Source organism: Malania oleifera, chromosome 3, assembly GCF_029873635.1.
Source record: "Malania oleifera isolate guangnan ecotype guangnan chromosome 3, ASM2987363v1, whole genome shotgun sequence".
NCBI classification, from domain to species: Eukaryota; Viridiplantae; Streptophyta; class Magnoliopsida; order Santalales; family Ximeniaceae; genus Malania; species Malania oleifera.
In genome coordinates, this window is record NC_080419.1 from 120,818,268 (window position 1) to 120,835,699 (window position 17,432).

General features: G+C 35.9%; 1 protein-coding gene across 3 annotated transcripts in view; it reads right to left on the reverse strand.

Annotated features, from left to right (window-relative positions):
- Positions 1–2,451: 2,451 nt before the first annotated feature.
- The window catches only part of LOC131151733 (ATPase family AAA domain-containing protein At1g05910), a 39,683-nt gene continuing 24,702 nt past the window's right edge, over positions 2,452–17,432 (reverse strand). For 2 of the 3 annotated variants that reach the window (XM_058103128.1, XM_058103129.1), the window contains exons 10-11: positions 17,097–17,346; positions 2,452–2,952 (exon numbers count right to left, since the gene is read on the reverse strand). In XM_058103128.1, coding sequence (XP_057959111.1) covers positions 2,549–2,952; positions 17,097–17,346 — 654 coding nt within the window. In that variant the 3' untranslated portion in view covers positions 2,452–2,548. The remainder of the gene's footprint in view (positions 2,953–17,096; positions 17,347–17,432) is intronic. The other variant, XM_058103130.1, reaches the window with a different exon arrangement.

The window sequence follows — 17,432 nt, forward strand, 5'->3', positions numbered from 1 at the left end:
AATTTAAGGATATTAAATCTTTACTCACTATCTCCTCCCAAATTATTTTAGATCTACCCTTACCCCTTCTACTGCCCCCCACAATAACTAAGTCAATCTTCCTCACAGGTGCACTATGTGGCCTATATTGCAAGTGTTTATACCATTTGAGTCATCCCTCTTTTCTTTTATCTTCTATACGAGTTACACCTAACTTACCACGAATATGTTCATTCCTTAATTTATCTTTCAATGTTATACCACTCATCCATTTAAACATTCTCATTTTGACAACTTTTACTTTTTGAATATTATGTTTCTTTATCACCCAACATTCCGATCCATATAGCATAGTTGGTCTTATAGCTGACTTATAAAACTTTCCTTCTAATTTTAAGGGTATTCTACAATCACGTAGCACACTTGAAGCACTTCTCCATTTTACCCAACTTGCTTTAACTCTATGCATCACATCATCTTCAATTTCTCCTTCAACTTGCATAATAGATCTAAGGTATTGAAATCTACAAGTATTCTTTATTTCTTCATCATCAAGTTTAACTTTGTCTCCAACATTCCTCCTATCGTTACTGAAATTATATTTCATATATTTTGTTTTATTTCTACTTATCCTAAAGCCTCTAAATTCAAAACTTCTCTCCATAATTCTAACTCAGTCTCAACTCTGTCCCTTGTTTCGTCAATTAATACAGTATCATCTACAAACAACATATACCATGGAATCTCCTTTTGAACTTGTTTGACATCTATACTATTAATTAATGAAAGAGTAGGTAGTTTTCATTGAATATATTTTTTTTCATCATTCCTAAAAATAATTAATTTACGGGTATGGAGCAATAGAACACTCATGGCCGGTATTTGAAAAATCTAAAGGCTTATTTAGTTGTGCAAATTAATTTTTATTTTTTAACTTTTAGTTTTACAAATAATTAGAAAAAAGACACCTTACTTTTAAGTTTTCTCAATATTTACTTAAGAACGCTAGAAATTATTTTTTTTTTTAAATCATTTTATCTTATTTTTCTATAAAATGCTAGAAACCTAAAAAATATGGCTGCATGTTTTATAATTATTTGAAAAAAATAAAAATTATTTTTCACAACACTAGGTCTCATGTTGAGAATTTAAAAGATATCAAGAAAATAAAAAAAATGATAATAAATATAAAGAAATCGCTTTTTCATGTTCTCGATAGAGTAAAAAAATAAAATAAAATATATAATAGATGAAAGAACATAAATTTTATCTTACACATTACTAGGTTTAACTTTTTTAGATTTATAATCACATTTGAACTAATTTTTATTGCTAATAAAATTTGATATAGCGAGAAAATACCATGAAAAGTTGTTTTTTATTCTTTCCCTTTTTGTTTCTTTCTCCAGATAAGTTTTTTTCATCCAAACATATAGGTGTTTCCTATTAGTTAAAAACTTGTTTGGGGAGAGGAAAGGAAAATAGTAAAAAAAATTTATTTTTCATTATGTTTTCTCCTTATATCAAAAACTATTAAAAAATAAAAATATATTCGCATTTAATTAAAAATTTTAAAAAATGAAATATTAATGGCGTGTAAAATTAAATTTTATTTATTTATTTAATTTCTCTTTTTTTTTTTCTTTCTTACTTTTCTTGATAATTAAATATGAAAGTCTTTCACATTTTCTCTCTTTTCTTATTTTTCAAGTTCCAAATGAGCCAAAATGATTGAAAATTATTAATCAGTTATCCTAAACAAGCACAATAACTATGTAGTTTGCTCCCCAACTGGACATTTTGCGCGACCATGAACAAATACAGCTACCCAATGATACACCTTTCCACGGAGATTAACAATCCCTAATGTATCATTTGGAACTTATAAAACATCAGAAAAAGAAAAAAAAATAAAACAATTAATCTTTTATATTTAATTATCAAGAAAAATTAAAAAAAAAATAGAATATATAACAAATTAATGAACTAAATAGAAGTTTTACACATCATCAGCATTAAATTTCTTTTAAAAAAATAATTATATTACAATAAACATTCGTAAATTTGATACTAACAAAATACATAATAAAAAATAAATTTCTTTCTTATTTTCCTTCCATTTCTACAAAGAAAGGAACCGCAATACTCTAAATGTGAATTTATTTTCTAGCTCTAGAAAACAAATAAAATATGGGATGCAATGTTCGCAATTATTTCAGTTCAGGTATATTGGGTAAGAGTAGGGGCCTTACCATTCCGTGCTAATGGTTTCTCTTGAAACATTTCTTTTTCTGAAAAAGAGTGGGCTTGGGGAGCTGTTCTCTATTCTATATATTGTACCTTAATTCTATTTTTTTTTTTCTTTTCTCTTTCTATAGTTTTTTAATATAAACGATAACATAAGAATGCATTTCCATAGTAGTTTTATGTGGTTGGTTTAATCACACGCTGGAGAGAGATTATAACTCAATATTGCATCGGGGGGAAAAAAATCCGGACTTTATACATTAACTTATTCAAGTGTAAATCAAAACAGTAAAAAAGAATTTCAGGGAGAAAAGTTCCAAACTCAGAAATTTGCCTCATCCTCAGCAAACCACGACAGAAACCTTAAAATTGAAGGCTTGGTAAATCCCACTCCTGTATCTTTAGTTTCAAATACACCTTTCATAGCACGAGTGTAGAGTCTCTCAAGCTGTGGAATGCCATAGCCTTCGGTACGCTCCACAAACCGGCGCTTCACGGACTCGGACTCCGCTTGTCCTGAAATCTCTTCATCCAACATTGTAACATCTTCAGGCGATCGACTTCCACCAGCACGCCCAGATGCTTCTCTTGAAGTTTCAAGTCTATTGCCATCAGCTGGGCAGGCTTCTGGCCTTCCTGGGCTTCTATCGTTTGCATCTGCTACTTCATGAGAAGACTGTAATGGTATTGATTCTTGAGCCCGTGGCCGATCATCTGCTGTAGAAGCTGAAAGTTACGAGTCCAAGCATCAAGAAATTGCAAGTTCTAATTCTATTTTTCTCTCAACAAATCAAGTAAATTTTGAAAATGGTATTCCATCAGTTTCTCAGATACAGAGCAGAAACAAATATCACTGGGAAAATTTGTGTTCCTCTCACAACAAGATATTCTGCTACACTTGTATTACTAAATAAAACTTAATCTCAATCCCTCAAATAATAGCTTAATAATTAAAATGAGTGGTTCTTCAAAAACATATAAAAGCTTCCTTAACCTAAAGATCTAGAGTTGGAATCTTGTACTCCATTCATTTAATTATCAGCGTAAGGTAACACATGTGCACACACCTCATCCATGATTTCAAACCCAACAAGCTCAGATAATAGGAAGGCACATGAAGCAACAAAGATTATTCATGGGCCCTGCCTGAGTCTAAAGTTCTGGTTGAGTCTATGGGTGTGAGTCAAGGCAACTCACAAGCTACTCCTTGTTCCTAACTCAATTCAAGCTTGACCAATTAGAATAGCTTGACTAATTGACTTTCGAGTTTTGGGAACTGTGATTATTGCACAAGGAATATATCATAACTTAATCGAGTCTAGCTCAGTTTACAACCAGCAATTGAATCAATCTCAAGTTCAAAATCTACAAGATCAATTGAATTTGAGACAAGTTTCAAGCTAAAAATATAGCACAAAAGACAACCCCCCCCCCCCCCCCCCCCCCGGCCCAAAAAAAAAAAAACCCGCACAACAAAATTTGTTTACAAGACGCAAATCTCCTTTGACTTTAAAAAGACACTGACCTCCTGCAACATTAAATAGAATGACTCTTACACACCCCTTTGTTGACATTCAATGATAGCTTGATATATTTGTCAAAATAACAAATTTAAGCCCCTAAATTGGGAGTGGAAAAGCTTTAATGCCAAAAAAAAAGTACTCATACACTTCTTGGATGAGTTTTAAGAATAACCATGGTGTTGGTTGCTGCAGTGGTTCCTTGTCAGAAAATGCACTTAGTGGATAGATGTATTGGGCATTTGCTCTCTATCCCATTACTTCAAACACTCACAATAGTAGTTCCTTGACTCACTTATGTTTTTCTAGGAGATGTTCAACTACCAGAGGGGGTATAAGGGTTGTTAAATGTCAAAGGAGGCCAGCATTACTTTCTGAATTGACAGAGGAGGTCAGCGTATTTTGCCCCAAATTTTTTGAGTGGGGTCGAGTTTGCCAAGTTGAGTTTGAGTATCCCACTCTGTCAACTTGACCCAACTCAAATACGCCCCTAGTTGAATCATTAATCAAGAACTTGTAGTGGCAAATCCTGCTGCTATTCCACCAGCCTCGTAGGCAAGTTTCTTCCCTGTCATTGCTCTAAAACTGGTCTAGTTTTGAAGTTGGCATGCCACAAGCGTTGGTCCAAACCAGATACAGATCATGCTGAAAAAAGTTGCTCTGGCTGGGCAAGCTGGATAAAAAAAACTGGCACTCATTTTAACACATAAAGTAATGCCAATAGAGCTCATTAAGAATATTAAAAGCTAACAGCAACAGAGTGGATAATCAAATATTTTTTCATAATGAAGAAAAAAACTGCAGTGATATTTTATTTTATTTTATTTTTTGGGGGTGAGGGAGCTGTCATTCGAGGATTTTGACACCAGACAAGGGATTGGATAGAAACAACAATGTACAATATCCTAAATGATTAATCCCCTTCAATGGGAAAATAATAAACAAATATATCCAGACCATGCAACAATAAATAAATGAAAACAAACCATATCCAACATTAAAAAGTTAACAGCTTCACTGTTGCTCAGTTTTAAAATGGAATACTGCTTGAGATCTTTCATATAGTTTTACAATTTTATGTTCCAGTGTACCAATGGCCTTCAAAGTTTACCATTAGATATATGATGTAGGGGAGCAACAATACAAATTTTGGTAGATTCCTAGTGCACGTTTGCATTGCACAGGACAATAAAAAGCCAATATAAATCCATAAAAGTAGGTTTACAAGGACAAGTCAAAGTGGTGAATTGCCAACCCCAATACCATGTGGATTCTTTTTTTTTCATTTTCATTTTTTTTAAGGATGAATTCATTAGAAAATAAAGAATATATAATAAGGAGAATAAGATTAACAATGTTTGCTAATAACCACACATCTCCACAGTGCAGTCCTTACTCCTACCAAATCCTCAGCCAACTCCGGACAAACCCAATGCAAATAACCCAAAAAGCTTATTCCAAATTCTCAAAGCAAAAGCGGAACGCAGAAATAGACAAGGAACTGTTGGACACACAAATGTTGCTGAAAACAGAATGGAATTTCTGTATTTCTTTAATTAATTTGCACAAGCCAATACAAACTACTTATAATACAATCTCTACTCTAAATATGGAAACAATCTCCTAAAAGAATCTCACTCAATAATATACAATAAATACCCCCTAAATCTCTCCAATACGCATGGGATTTCTACACTCCCCCTCAAGTTGGATCATAGATATTGATCATGTCCAACTTGCGGATGAAATCATCGAAACTCTGTTGGGCTAACCCTTTGGTAAAAATATCTGCGGTTTGTTCCTTGGTAGGTACATACGTCATACAAATGGTTCCTTCTTCAACCTTTTCTTTGATAAAGTGTCTCGGTCAACTTCTACATACTTAGTCATGTCATGTTGAACTGGATTGAGAGAGATACTAATGACTGCTTTGTTGTCATAGTAGAGTTTGATAGGGAATTTCACCAGGATCTGTAATTCTTCCAAGAGTTTCCGTAATCACAGTCCTTCACATATCCCTTGTGCAACTGCCCTGAATTCAACCTCAGCACTACTTCAAGCCACTACATTCTATTTTTTACTCCTCCAAGTCACCAAATTTCCCCATACAAAGGTGCAGTATCCGATGGTAGACCTTCAATCTTCTGTTGATCCTGCCCAATCTGCATCTGTGAAAACTTCTACTTCCTTGCTTTCACACTTCTTGAAGAAGAGTCCTTTGCCCGAAGAGCCCTTGAGATACCTAAGGATCTTGTACACGGCATCTAGGTGAGTCTTTTTGGGTGAATGCATGTGTTGGCTTACCACACTAACTGCAAATGCAATGTCGGGTCTCGTATGTGATAGATAAATGAGTTTACCAACCAATCTCTAATACCTCTCCTTTCAACTTATATTTCGCAGTCTTCAACTCTCTTTACTGCTTCAATGGCGGTTTCAATAGGTTTGTATCCAAGCATGCCAGTTTCAGTTAGGAGATCACGGATATACTTTCGCTGAGAGATACTGATATCCTTTTTCTGATCTGGCAACTTCCATTCCTAAGAAGTATCGCATTTGTCCCAGGTCTTTAACTTCAAACTCAGCAGCTAGGACTTTCTTCAATCTTTCCATCTCCATTGTAACATCTCCAGTTAGGATTATATCATCAACATACACAATCAGAATTGTCTCTTACCATAGGTCTGTGTAAACCCTTTTGCAACAAGTCGGGCTTAATACCGTTCAACTGTCCCATCAGCTCTATATTTCACTGAGAAGATCCATTTACATCCAATTGGCTTCTTCCCTCTCGGCAAATTCAAAATGTTCCAAGTTCCATTCTTTTCCAGAACCCATATTTCCTCCATTACAGCTTCCCTCCATTCAGGAATTTTTAAGGCTTCCTTGATATTCTTTCGAATTTTTATCCTGTCATGATATTTTGTAGACAGGCTTTTATAAGACATGTATTTTGACCAGAGATATTGAGTACATGACCTAATTTGTTTTATAACTGCAATAAGTAAATTAATGTCATCAGGTATAGCTTATCAGAAGGGAGCACATGGCCATCCATTACCTGATCGGGATTGGACGTGGACTCATGATTGTTTGGAGCTATCACTGGTTCCAACTCTCTTGGTGCCTCAGGTATGAGATTCTCCCTATTCTTTGTGTTTGGCTTTCTTGAGTAAACAAGTATTTCTGTGTTGTTTTGTTTTTCTGCATCTCTCCCTGAGTTTAAGTGGTCTTTTGTACACGACAAGTCAGGAAATGATGCAATGGTAGACTCAGTGTATGGCACGGATTTATCAACAGAGAAATCAAAGAACCGATCTTCACTCCCTTTCTCCCCCTGAAGAGAAGGCTTTGGGAAGTAAGGAGTGATTTCAAAGAATGTGACATCAACGCTAACAAATATTTTTTTTGTGACAGGATCATAACATTTGTAACCTTTCTGAATAGGAGAGTAACCAATAAAAACCCACTTAATGGCACAAGGTTCCAATTTATCCCGATTGTGAGCATGAACATGAACAAATGCAGTACATCCAAAGATTTTCGGAGAGAGATTGGAGTGGAGCCGAGAGTTGGGAAAACATTCTTGGAATTTTTGGAGAGGAGTGACAAAAGAGAGAACTCGACTAGGCATTCGATTAATGAGTGTTGGCCTAACATGGCTTTCAAATCTTGTTTTGACGATAACAAATAAAGGATAATTTAACAAGTTGTCGTTTAAGTGATGATATTTTAGGACACCTTGTATGACAAAGGTCAAAAGGATCAAAGAAATGAAAGTTCAAGATCACAAGTACCATAAAGCCATATTCCATCAACAAAGTGATCAAAAGAAAGCTCAAGAGGACCATAATGTTCAAAGCAAGTGGAAGCTTAAAGAAGACTCAAGCTCAAGTCTAAGAGGATTCAAAGCAAAGACACATATGAAGACTTCAAGCTTAGAGTGTTTAAGTATTTAGGATGACTTATGTAAGTACTTCATTCTAAATATAACTTTGAAATGCTTTAAAACTCATTAGGGGTTGATATGGACTTAGAAACCTTATTTTGAAAACCTCGGAAAAATTTTTTTTAAAGTAACAAAACAAGATGGCTAAGAGTTTTTGAAACTAAACTGAAAAAACAGCATTTATAACTGTTCAAGCGACTGAACTTTAAACCTCAAGAGCTTGAAGATTTTTCCGAAGAAATTCTGAACAGGCAGTGTAGGCCCAGGTGCTTGACCCTTGTAACCTCAGGCGCCTGACCCTATTTTAAGTTGAAAATATACACTGTGTTTAGAAACTTCAGGCGACTGACCCCGAGACCACAAGCGCCTAACCACTGTTAACGGCTATATTTTTTAAAGTTTAAAATTCAAATTTATATTACTTGTGCCCCAAACTTCGTATAAACTTGGGAAACACTCAAAGTAACTCGGGCAACACGAATTAAACACTTTTTGAGCCTAATAAATACATGATTTCTTAAATCAAATCAGCATCAAGAATTGAAAATCTGTTTTCAAGCCATATTGCTCTTTCTCTCTCAAAGCTCTCTTACTCACACTTTCATACTGAGAATTGCTGAGATATTCTGAGTTGTTGATCAATCTTCTCTGAGCTCAACCCTCTGCTTTACTGATTCACATCAAGAGAAAAATTCCGGTGAAATAATTCTTGTGCTTTAATTCAATTTCTTTTGATATTTGTTTTGAAGTATATTAGTTGAGCTTTATTTGTACTAATCAGCTCTATCTGAGAGCATCTCTTGTACAAAAGAAATCCTTCTTGTTTCCTTGTTTCTTTGACAGTTTAGGTCATTGGATCGTTGTACCGAGCGCGGGGTATCGCTTGGAGAGGGGGCTTCACCCTAAAGGAGGGATTGGAAACGGCTTGTTCCGCCCGCAAAGGAACGGTTTAGTGGAATCCTTAGGTGGTCTTGCCTAAGACGAGGACGTCAACTGGGTATAAGCCGAACCTTGTAAAAAAATCGGTCTCACTCTTAACCTTTACTCTTTAAATTTTCAGCATCTATAAATTGTGTTTCTAAGTGCAGTTAGCTGAAATTGAGATTTGAGAAAAACTTTTAATTTAAGAAAGTACATTGATTAATCTTTTGTGGAAACCTTAAAGGGAGTACGTTAATTAATCGTTTGCGGAAATCTTGGTTAAAAGAAGCACACCAATATTCATTCATACAGGGCTTTATTTAAAACTATAAGCTAAGTTTTTGCAAACGCTAAATCAAAGAAGTGTTGCAGCTTTTGCAAGTGGTTAAGTATCTTGTGTTTTGATTGATTGATTGAATTATTCAAAAGCTGAGAGTATTATATTTTGAATCATTGGTTTGTGTTATCAAAATCTTTGGCTGGTTTAATTGAGCATTTAAAATCAAAACATTCTTATGTGTTTGCTAAGTATACAAAAGGTTGTGAATTTGTTAAAAAGACTTAAAAAGAATTTTATAAACCCAATTCACCCCCTCCCCCCCTCTAGGGACTACACCTTAGGTTTCAATGAGATATGTAGCTGTTAAAATGACATCGCCCCAAAAGTTTTTTTTCATATTTGTAGTAAACATTAATGCCTGAGCTACTTCAAGAATATGCCTATTTTTCCGTTCAGCAATCCCATTTTGTTGAGGGGTATCTACACAGAAACTCTGATGAACAATTCCATTTTCTTGAAGATAATATCCCAAGATATCATTGAAATATTCCTTACCATTATCAGTACATAAAATTTGAATGTGAGTTTGGATTTGTGTTTGAATCATGGAGTGGAAACTGATAAAAATAGAACGGACTTCGGTTTTATCTTTCAACAAGTAAACCCAACAAAGACGAGTATGATCATCAATAAAAGTAACAAACCATCTCGTGTGAGTGTGACTAAGAGAGCGAGGGCCCCCATAAATCACTGTGAATCATAGTAAAGGGTCCGGATGGTTTGTATGAGGATTTTGGAAAGGAATTACGTTGGTGTTTTGCAAGTTCACAAATCTCACACTAAAATTCAAAAGACGTTTTATTTGAACAAATGGAAGGAAATAAACGTCTTAGATATTCAAATTTTGGATGACCCATCCTAGAATGCCATAACAAAATTTCACTATCCCTAAAAACAAATGCAGAATCACAAATAATAGTTTTACATTGTTCACTCACATTAGCCTCCTCAAAGTAGTAGAGTCCCTCATACTCCTTAGCATTGCCAATTGTCTTCCCCGATGATAGGTCCTCAAAAACACAATGAGAGGGAAGAAATTTAGCAGAACAATTGGATTTTTTAGTTAACTGGCTAATGGATAGTAAGTTGCAGGAAAAATTAGGAACATGAAGAACAGACTCTAATGTGATGGAGTCAAAGAGTCGGATATTCCCTTGGCCTGTGACAGAAGAGAGTGATCCATCTGCAATTTTAACTTTCAAATTTCTAGGACAGGGTGAATATGATGAGAAAAGATGATAGGCATCAGTCATGTGGTCATAAGCACCAAAATCAATAATCCATGGAGTTTTGGATTTAGAGGTTATATTCAAGGCTTGCAAAAAATTACCTCTTTGGGCTAAAGAACCCGAAGAAATATTTGTGCAAGACGAAGCTTTGTAATAACTAAACGAGGTCTGATCCGCCAACTGCCTGAACATATTCTCATCAATCCCAATCTCTCTGTCGGAACCAAAAACATCAAGGTCTTGCTCCAGTCTTTCCTCTCCTTCTTCTCCTTCTCCTTCTCCTTCTCCTTCTTCCTCCTATTGAATAGCATTTTGACGTTGCCATTGCATATAAAATTATATGGAACATCACTGTTTCTAAAAAAATATTTTAAAAATAAAGGAAACATAGAATTCTTGGATCATTTTCAATTGTTAGCACATCTCATTTTAGAAAATTCAATTTTTCATACAAGCCTTAAGTTCCACTATGTGGGGTTGGCTATATGAAATCCTTTTTCACTAATTCACACGATCGAGGGCATTTTCCTCGATTAATTTAAGAGCTGTAAAAGGCCTCAACACTAACTCACTCCAAGCAATTTTAAAATATACCCCTATCTCTTCTAGTACCATTAACAATAACCAGTTGACCAGTTCACTCCTATTGACTAGTGCACTACTTGGCTTGCATTTCAAATTTCCAAACTCTCTAAACCGCCCTTCTTTTATCTTATCTTCTATCAGTGCTATGCACAATTTAAGAGAATTCGATCATTTCTTATTTTATCCTTTAATGTAACACCATTCATCTACCTCAGTATTCAAATTTCAACAACTTTTACTTTTAGAATATGTTGTTTCTTAGTTACCCAACATTCCAATCCATATAGCATGGCCGGTCTTATGATCGTTCTATAGAACTTTCCATTTAGTCTTAATGGTATTCTACAATAGCACAATACACCTGAAGCACTCCTCCATTTTATCCATCCTACTTTAAGCCTATGAACTAAATCTTCAATTTCTCCTTCCGCTAGCATAGTAGATCCACGATACCAAAAACTACTAGTGCTATAGATTTCTTGATTATCAAGTCTAATCTTATCTTCAATACTCCTTGCATGGTTAAAATTACATTTCATATATTATGTATTATCCTTACTTATCCTAAAACCTCTAGACTTTAAGTTCCCCAAAGTTCTAACTTAGATTCTACCCCACTCCTATTTCCATCAATCAAAATAATATCATCTGCAAATAGCATAAACCATGGACCTCGTTTTGGATATTCCTAGAAAATGCATTAATCACTAAAGCAAACAAATAGGGGCTCAGCATAAAACCTTGATGAACACCTATTGAGATTGGAGATTCTCTTGCCTCACCTCCTGCAGTCCTAACGCTAGCCATTACTCTATCATACATATCCTTAATAATATCAATATATCCACTACATACTCCATTCTTTCTAAAAACCCCCCAATATAATTTTTCTAGTACTCTAGCATATGCTTTCTCTAAGTCAGTAAAACCACATGCAAGTCCCCTTTTTTTTTCTTCTATTAATCTTCTTAGAAGGTAAACAACTTCTATTGTCAATCTCCCAAGCATAAAACCAAACTAATTCTCATTGACCTTCGTTGCCATTCTTATTCTTTATTCAATTACCCTTTGCCATAGTTTCATCATATGAGTCGTAAGTTTAATTCAGTGATAGTTCATTTTTCTGAAAATAGGATGCATTTTCTCTAAGTCGATAAGACCATATGCAAGTCCCTTTTTTTTTTTCTTCTATTAATCTTCTTAGAAGGTAAACAACTTCTATTGTCAATCTCCCAAGCATAAAACCAAACTAATTCTCATTGACCTTTGTTTCCATTCTTATTCTTTATTCAATTACCCTTTGCCATAGTTTCATCATATAAGTCGTAAGTTTAATTCAGTGATAGTTCATTTTTCTGAAAATAGGATGCATTTAAGAATTTTTTTTTTTTTTTTTTTCTACGCAACTTTCAAGAATATTTTCTAAGAACAATTTTAAGAAATAGCATTACCAAAGACTAAAGGCAAACGCAAAATAAAATGGCTATCAAAGAGCCCTAGAATCCTACAAACTAAAAGGTTGATAAATCATAGCATGTTTATATTTTTTTGGAAGCTCATATTTTGAGGCAAAGAAGCTAATATTTAATGTGTGTGTGTGTATGTGTAAAAGAGAGAGAGAGAGAGAGAGAGAGAGAGAGATAAAAACAAGCATTTAGATCCCAAATCTTTCCAGCCAGACAAATGATAGCTAACAAATATTAGCTTAGAGTTTAATATTGTGGTGATGCATATCATTGTTTGAATAGTAGTTTTCAAGGCTATTTGGGAACCAAAAGAGTGATTAATTGATCATTGAATGTTCCTCGTAAAGTGAAACACAAAATATCAAAAGGAAAAAACATCATCTTACTATTATTTTGAAATCTTCTCTTCCTATTAGCATAGCAAGTTAGCAACTATAACACAAACTTCATAAGAATGTACTTTATTTCGCAAGAAATCCTTTGATAACACAGAATTCTTATTTCTCAAAGATATCCCATGATCAAGAAAAATGGATGAATCCCGTGAAACCATTTCATAAAAGTTCATTGATATATTCTTTTATAAAGCAAATTCACTTTGATTCTTGAATAATATCACTTTTGCTTCTATTGTATCAAAAGATTCCCTTTTTATGTGGAAAAGGCCACAAATAGAGGGAGATACCTATCACTGAGGAAGGTCTTCCGTATTACTCAATACTCCAACATTATATCAAATCTAGTTATCAAGAGGTCCTAGGTTCTAGTCTTGTTGTCAGCGTTGCCAAAGTACAAGAAGTCAATCACCCTATATTGTGTCACAGAAATCAAAAATTACATTAAACTCATTTGCCACAAGTCCACTATGTCAACTAGTAGCTGCCGTAAACCACTGCTCTTTGCTAAACTGAAGCTTCAAGATTGGATTTTGGAAACCCTCATGTTCCTCTCTTTCCAAGCACACCAGAAAAAATTGCAAGGAATAGAGACAAATCCTTTTTCTTTTCCTTTGTTGCTTGGATCCTTCTCTAGGCCCAGAGTTCCCCTCCCACAAATCTAGTGGCAACCCACCTTTGTTCAATACGAGAGAAAGCCACATTCTAAAGATTTCTAGTATAGGGGCAGTGGAGAAGGGTATGGTAAATTATTCAGCCTCAACCATGCAGAGAGCACATCTATTGGCAATGGAGAACGCCCTTCTCTGCAAGTTGTCCAGTGTCAAGATCTTATCATGAGCTACTTCCTAGGTAAAAAAAGCAACCATTTTTGGGGCAGCTGTCTTCCATAATTGAGTCCAAGGGGATTGAATGTTGATCGACTCTCAGATAAAAAGTTTCTTGTAAAAGGATCTAATAATGAAGACCCCCTTCTTGTCCAAGGACCAAACAGGAAGGTCAATAGTTTGAGACTGGATTTTGTAAAGATGACTGTAAAAATCAATGAGCGGGTGAAGTTCCCAATCTTCCACATTTCTAGGAAAAGAGATCATCCAAAAAAAAACCCTGAAGAGATTATTGAAGGTGCTGGCTAATGTGAGCATCTCTATCACTGAGAGCCACTAATGGGGATTAACATGCACCTCGAGTATCTTTCACAAATATTGTGACATGTGGACGACCGCCCGAAGTCCACCATTAGATGTAAACTTTATTTGCAGCAATTGAAGACTTTAGTTGCAGCAATTGAAAACTTTATTTACAGCAATTGAAGCTTCTCTTGGAAGCTAGCTTGGAAACTTGCAAGTCAAAGAACTTTAGTTGCAGCAATTGAAGCTTCTTTTGGAAGCTAAAAGGATGACAACTTGCAAGTCAAAGTGTCTTGTCTTCTTTATTTTACTTTTGTATTTTATTTAATCTCTTAAGAAGTCATGTGCATGCTCATGTAAGGCTATAAATATGTCATCACTTGTATTGTAAAAAGGCATTGCATTGTCAATTAAAAAGAAACCTTTGCTTAGACTTGTGAATCTTGTTATTCTCCTTGTGAGTGAGTAGTGTGAAATTACACGACGTGTCCCCGAAGATTGGGTGGTGAGAGACCAGGACAACATAACGTCATCATCAACACTACACGCCCACTACTCTTTCATAGCCCACAGCCACAACCTTCCTCAAGCTTCATTCTTGTCTCAATATTCAGAAGAATCAACAAGCTTGTTTGTGGTGTGAATCGAGTACTCATGCGTCTTGGTGTTTGTCATTCCGAATCTTTTGGTAAGCTCGTTTCAATTCCTTGTTTGTGACCATCTAAGACAGCCCCTAAAGGTACCTTGTAAGCCTTGAAACTCTACCAAACCCTTGATTGAAAAAAAACCTTGTTCATTCTCTTTGAATCTTCCTAGATTTTCAACATGAACATGCTTGCCAGTACCATGCTTAGGGATATTTGATTTGTACACTAGGACTTGTGATCTAAGACTTCTAAAATAACATCTTTTAAAGTGAACTTGATTACTTGAATGAAATGATCAACTAAGGGTTTCTAACCAAATCATATACGTTTTCAAAATCTCAACAACTCGTGATCATTAGAATATGTTTGTGATGTTCATGCTTGGTTGATTCAATTCTTCCCATATATTGTGATATTGTGTGTGCTACAAAGAGGGTAAACCGTAGGACTAGAGCTACTTAGAGCCGTCCTACATCAGCCACCTTATAGATCCACACATCATGCCAAAAGTAAAATTGTCTCCATTCCCCACCTGAAATCTGATAATGGAGAAGTCATTCCAATGGTCCAACGACTCCAACCTTTCCTAATGTATTTCCACACCCTTAAACCATAAGGTCCTCTGCTAGCTCGGGAGGTCCACCCATTGTGCTCAAGCCCATATTTTTTATAGCCACAATTTTCCGCCATGGGTGATCCTTCTCAGTCATGAATCTCCAAAGCCATTTTCCAAGAAGGGCTTTAATGAAGATGCGAAGGAACTTTAAACCCAAGCCTCCTGCACTGATTAATTGTTTGACCAGGCCCCATTTTTTCACTAGGTGGAATCTGAATTTTGCTCCCAAGTTCCCCAAAAGGAAGTTCCTTTGAATCCCTTCCAGCCTTTCGACAATAGAAATCAGGATGGGGAGAAGAGACAAGAAGTAAACCAGAAGGGTTGTCAAGGTGCTTTTAATAAAAATAAGTCTCCCTCCTTTTGTCAAGAAGTTCCTTTTCCATCTCGCTAGAACTTTCTCAAGCTTCTCGATTATGGGGTTCCAAGCTCTTTTGTTTTTAAATCGAACTCCAAGAGGTAGCCCGAGGTAGCTGAAAGGGAAGGATCCTAATTTGCATCCTAAGAGATCTGCAAGGATAGGTCTTCTTGAACCGTCACCGACTGGAATGATTTCACTTTTTCCAAGATTGACTTTCAAACCTGAGGCGGCCTTGAATGCTACTAATATACAACGCGAGTTAAGAATATAAAGAGGGTCATCATCCTCACAAAAAATGATGGTGTCATCTGTGAATAAAAGGTTAGAGACCTCCAGAGATCTTCAATTACTGCGACTCTGAGGCCCTAAGGTGTCCTCTGTCAGTGGCTTTTTCCATAATGAGACTCAGCACCTCCATCACCACAATGAAAAGGAAGGGAGACAAAGGATCCCCTTATCTTAGACCTCTGGAGGTGCCAAAGAAGTTAAAGGGGTACCAATTGATGAGCATTAATAAGCATGGAGTATATATGCAGTAGGTGATCCAACTACACCATCGCTCCCCAAAACCCGTCTTCTAAGAAGATAAAGAAGAAAGTTTCAATTGACATGATCGAAGGCTTTCTCCATATCACGTTTACACACCAAGCCGCCTCTCTTTCCTCACTGATAGGAATCCACTACCTCCTTAGCAATGAGGGCTGCATCCATGACCTGCTTCCGGCAACAAAGGCAGGTTGGTGCTGCCCAATAACTTCTGGGATGGCTCTTTTGATCCCTTTAGCAAGGACTTTACCAATAATCTTAAACAAACTCTCCACCATGCTAATTGGACGAAAGTCCTTGATGTCAAAAGCCCCAGATTTCTTCAGATTCAGGGTAAGAAACGTGGTGTTAATCTTGCACACGAACCAACCTGATCTAATGAAGTCCTCAAAAGTGTCAATGAGGTCTTATTTGAGTGTGTCCCAATTAGACAGAAAAAAGGATAAGGAGAAACCATCGAGGCCAGGTACTTCGTCACCATTACAGTCTCTGATGTCTTGGAGGATTCCAGCTTCTTCAAAGGGTCTCTTAAGCCACTCCGCAATAGAGGGGCTAAGCGATTTTAAATTGGTGTCTTTATCATTTGTTTATCTCTCCACGTGATATCGCGCTGCACATGTGAGGGATTGTTAAAGATTGATATGCACTGTTGGCCCATAACCTAACAGCTTAAGCTTTCAGGTAGAATGGTTATCTGACATGGTATTATAGTCATGAGAATGTATTTGATATATATTATAAATACAAGGAGAGGCCTATCATTGAGGGAAGGTGTTCAATTTTACCCAATACTTCAACAACAATGAATGATTTAAATCCACAGAAGTTAATTATCGATATTAAAGTACGTTAAGCAACGCATTGCCACAACAACTAAAAATCATTAAAGCTGGTTCAGTTTTTGTGAAAAATGACAATAGAAACAGAAAACTAGCAATATTAAAAAATGCATTACCAATTACCATAACATGTCTCTTCATGTTATAGCAAAAACAGCCCCTAAGATTCCATGATCTAGACATGGTAAACAACCACCATGACTGCAGGAATGCCAAAAGAAGAAAACAGCAGCTGCCTTCTGGACACTAAATTATTATCATATTAAAGACTTTAGATTTTCATTTGACAATTAAAAGAGAAGAATCCGCTGGTCCAAAAGGAATTATACCTGCATGTGCAGCATCAAAATTCTTCTTTTGTCGTTTCAAAGCTTCATAGCTTTGGTCCAGATTAACCTCCGGCTGGACATTACGAAGTCGCGCACTTGCCCTTGTAACAGTTGCCAACTGAACAACTGGAGCTGATGGGATAGAGGCGTTCCTTAAATCATCTGGCACTGGCATTGGACCTCCTTCGGCAGCAATCTTATCACAGAATGTGACCAGTGCAGGGTCCATTTGTGACAGCATTCCATGCACCTAAAAGAAATATTTCCCACCCCACCCAACCACACCCCAAAAAAAATTACAGAGATATTTTTCAAAAATAAACTGCACCATAAACA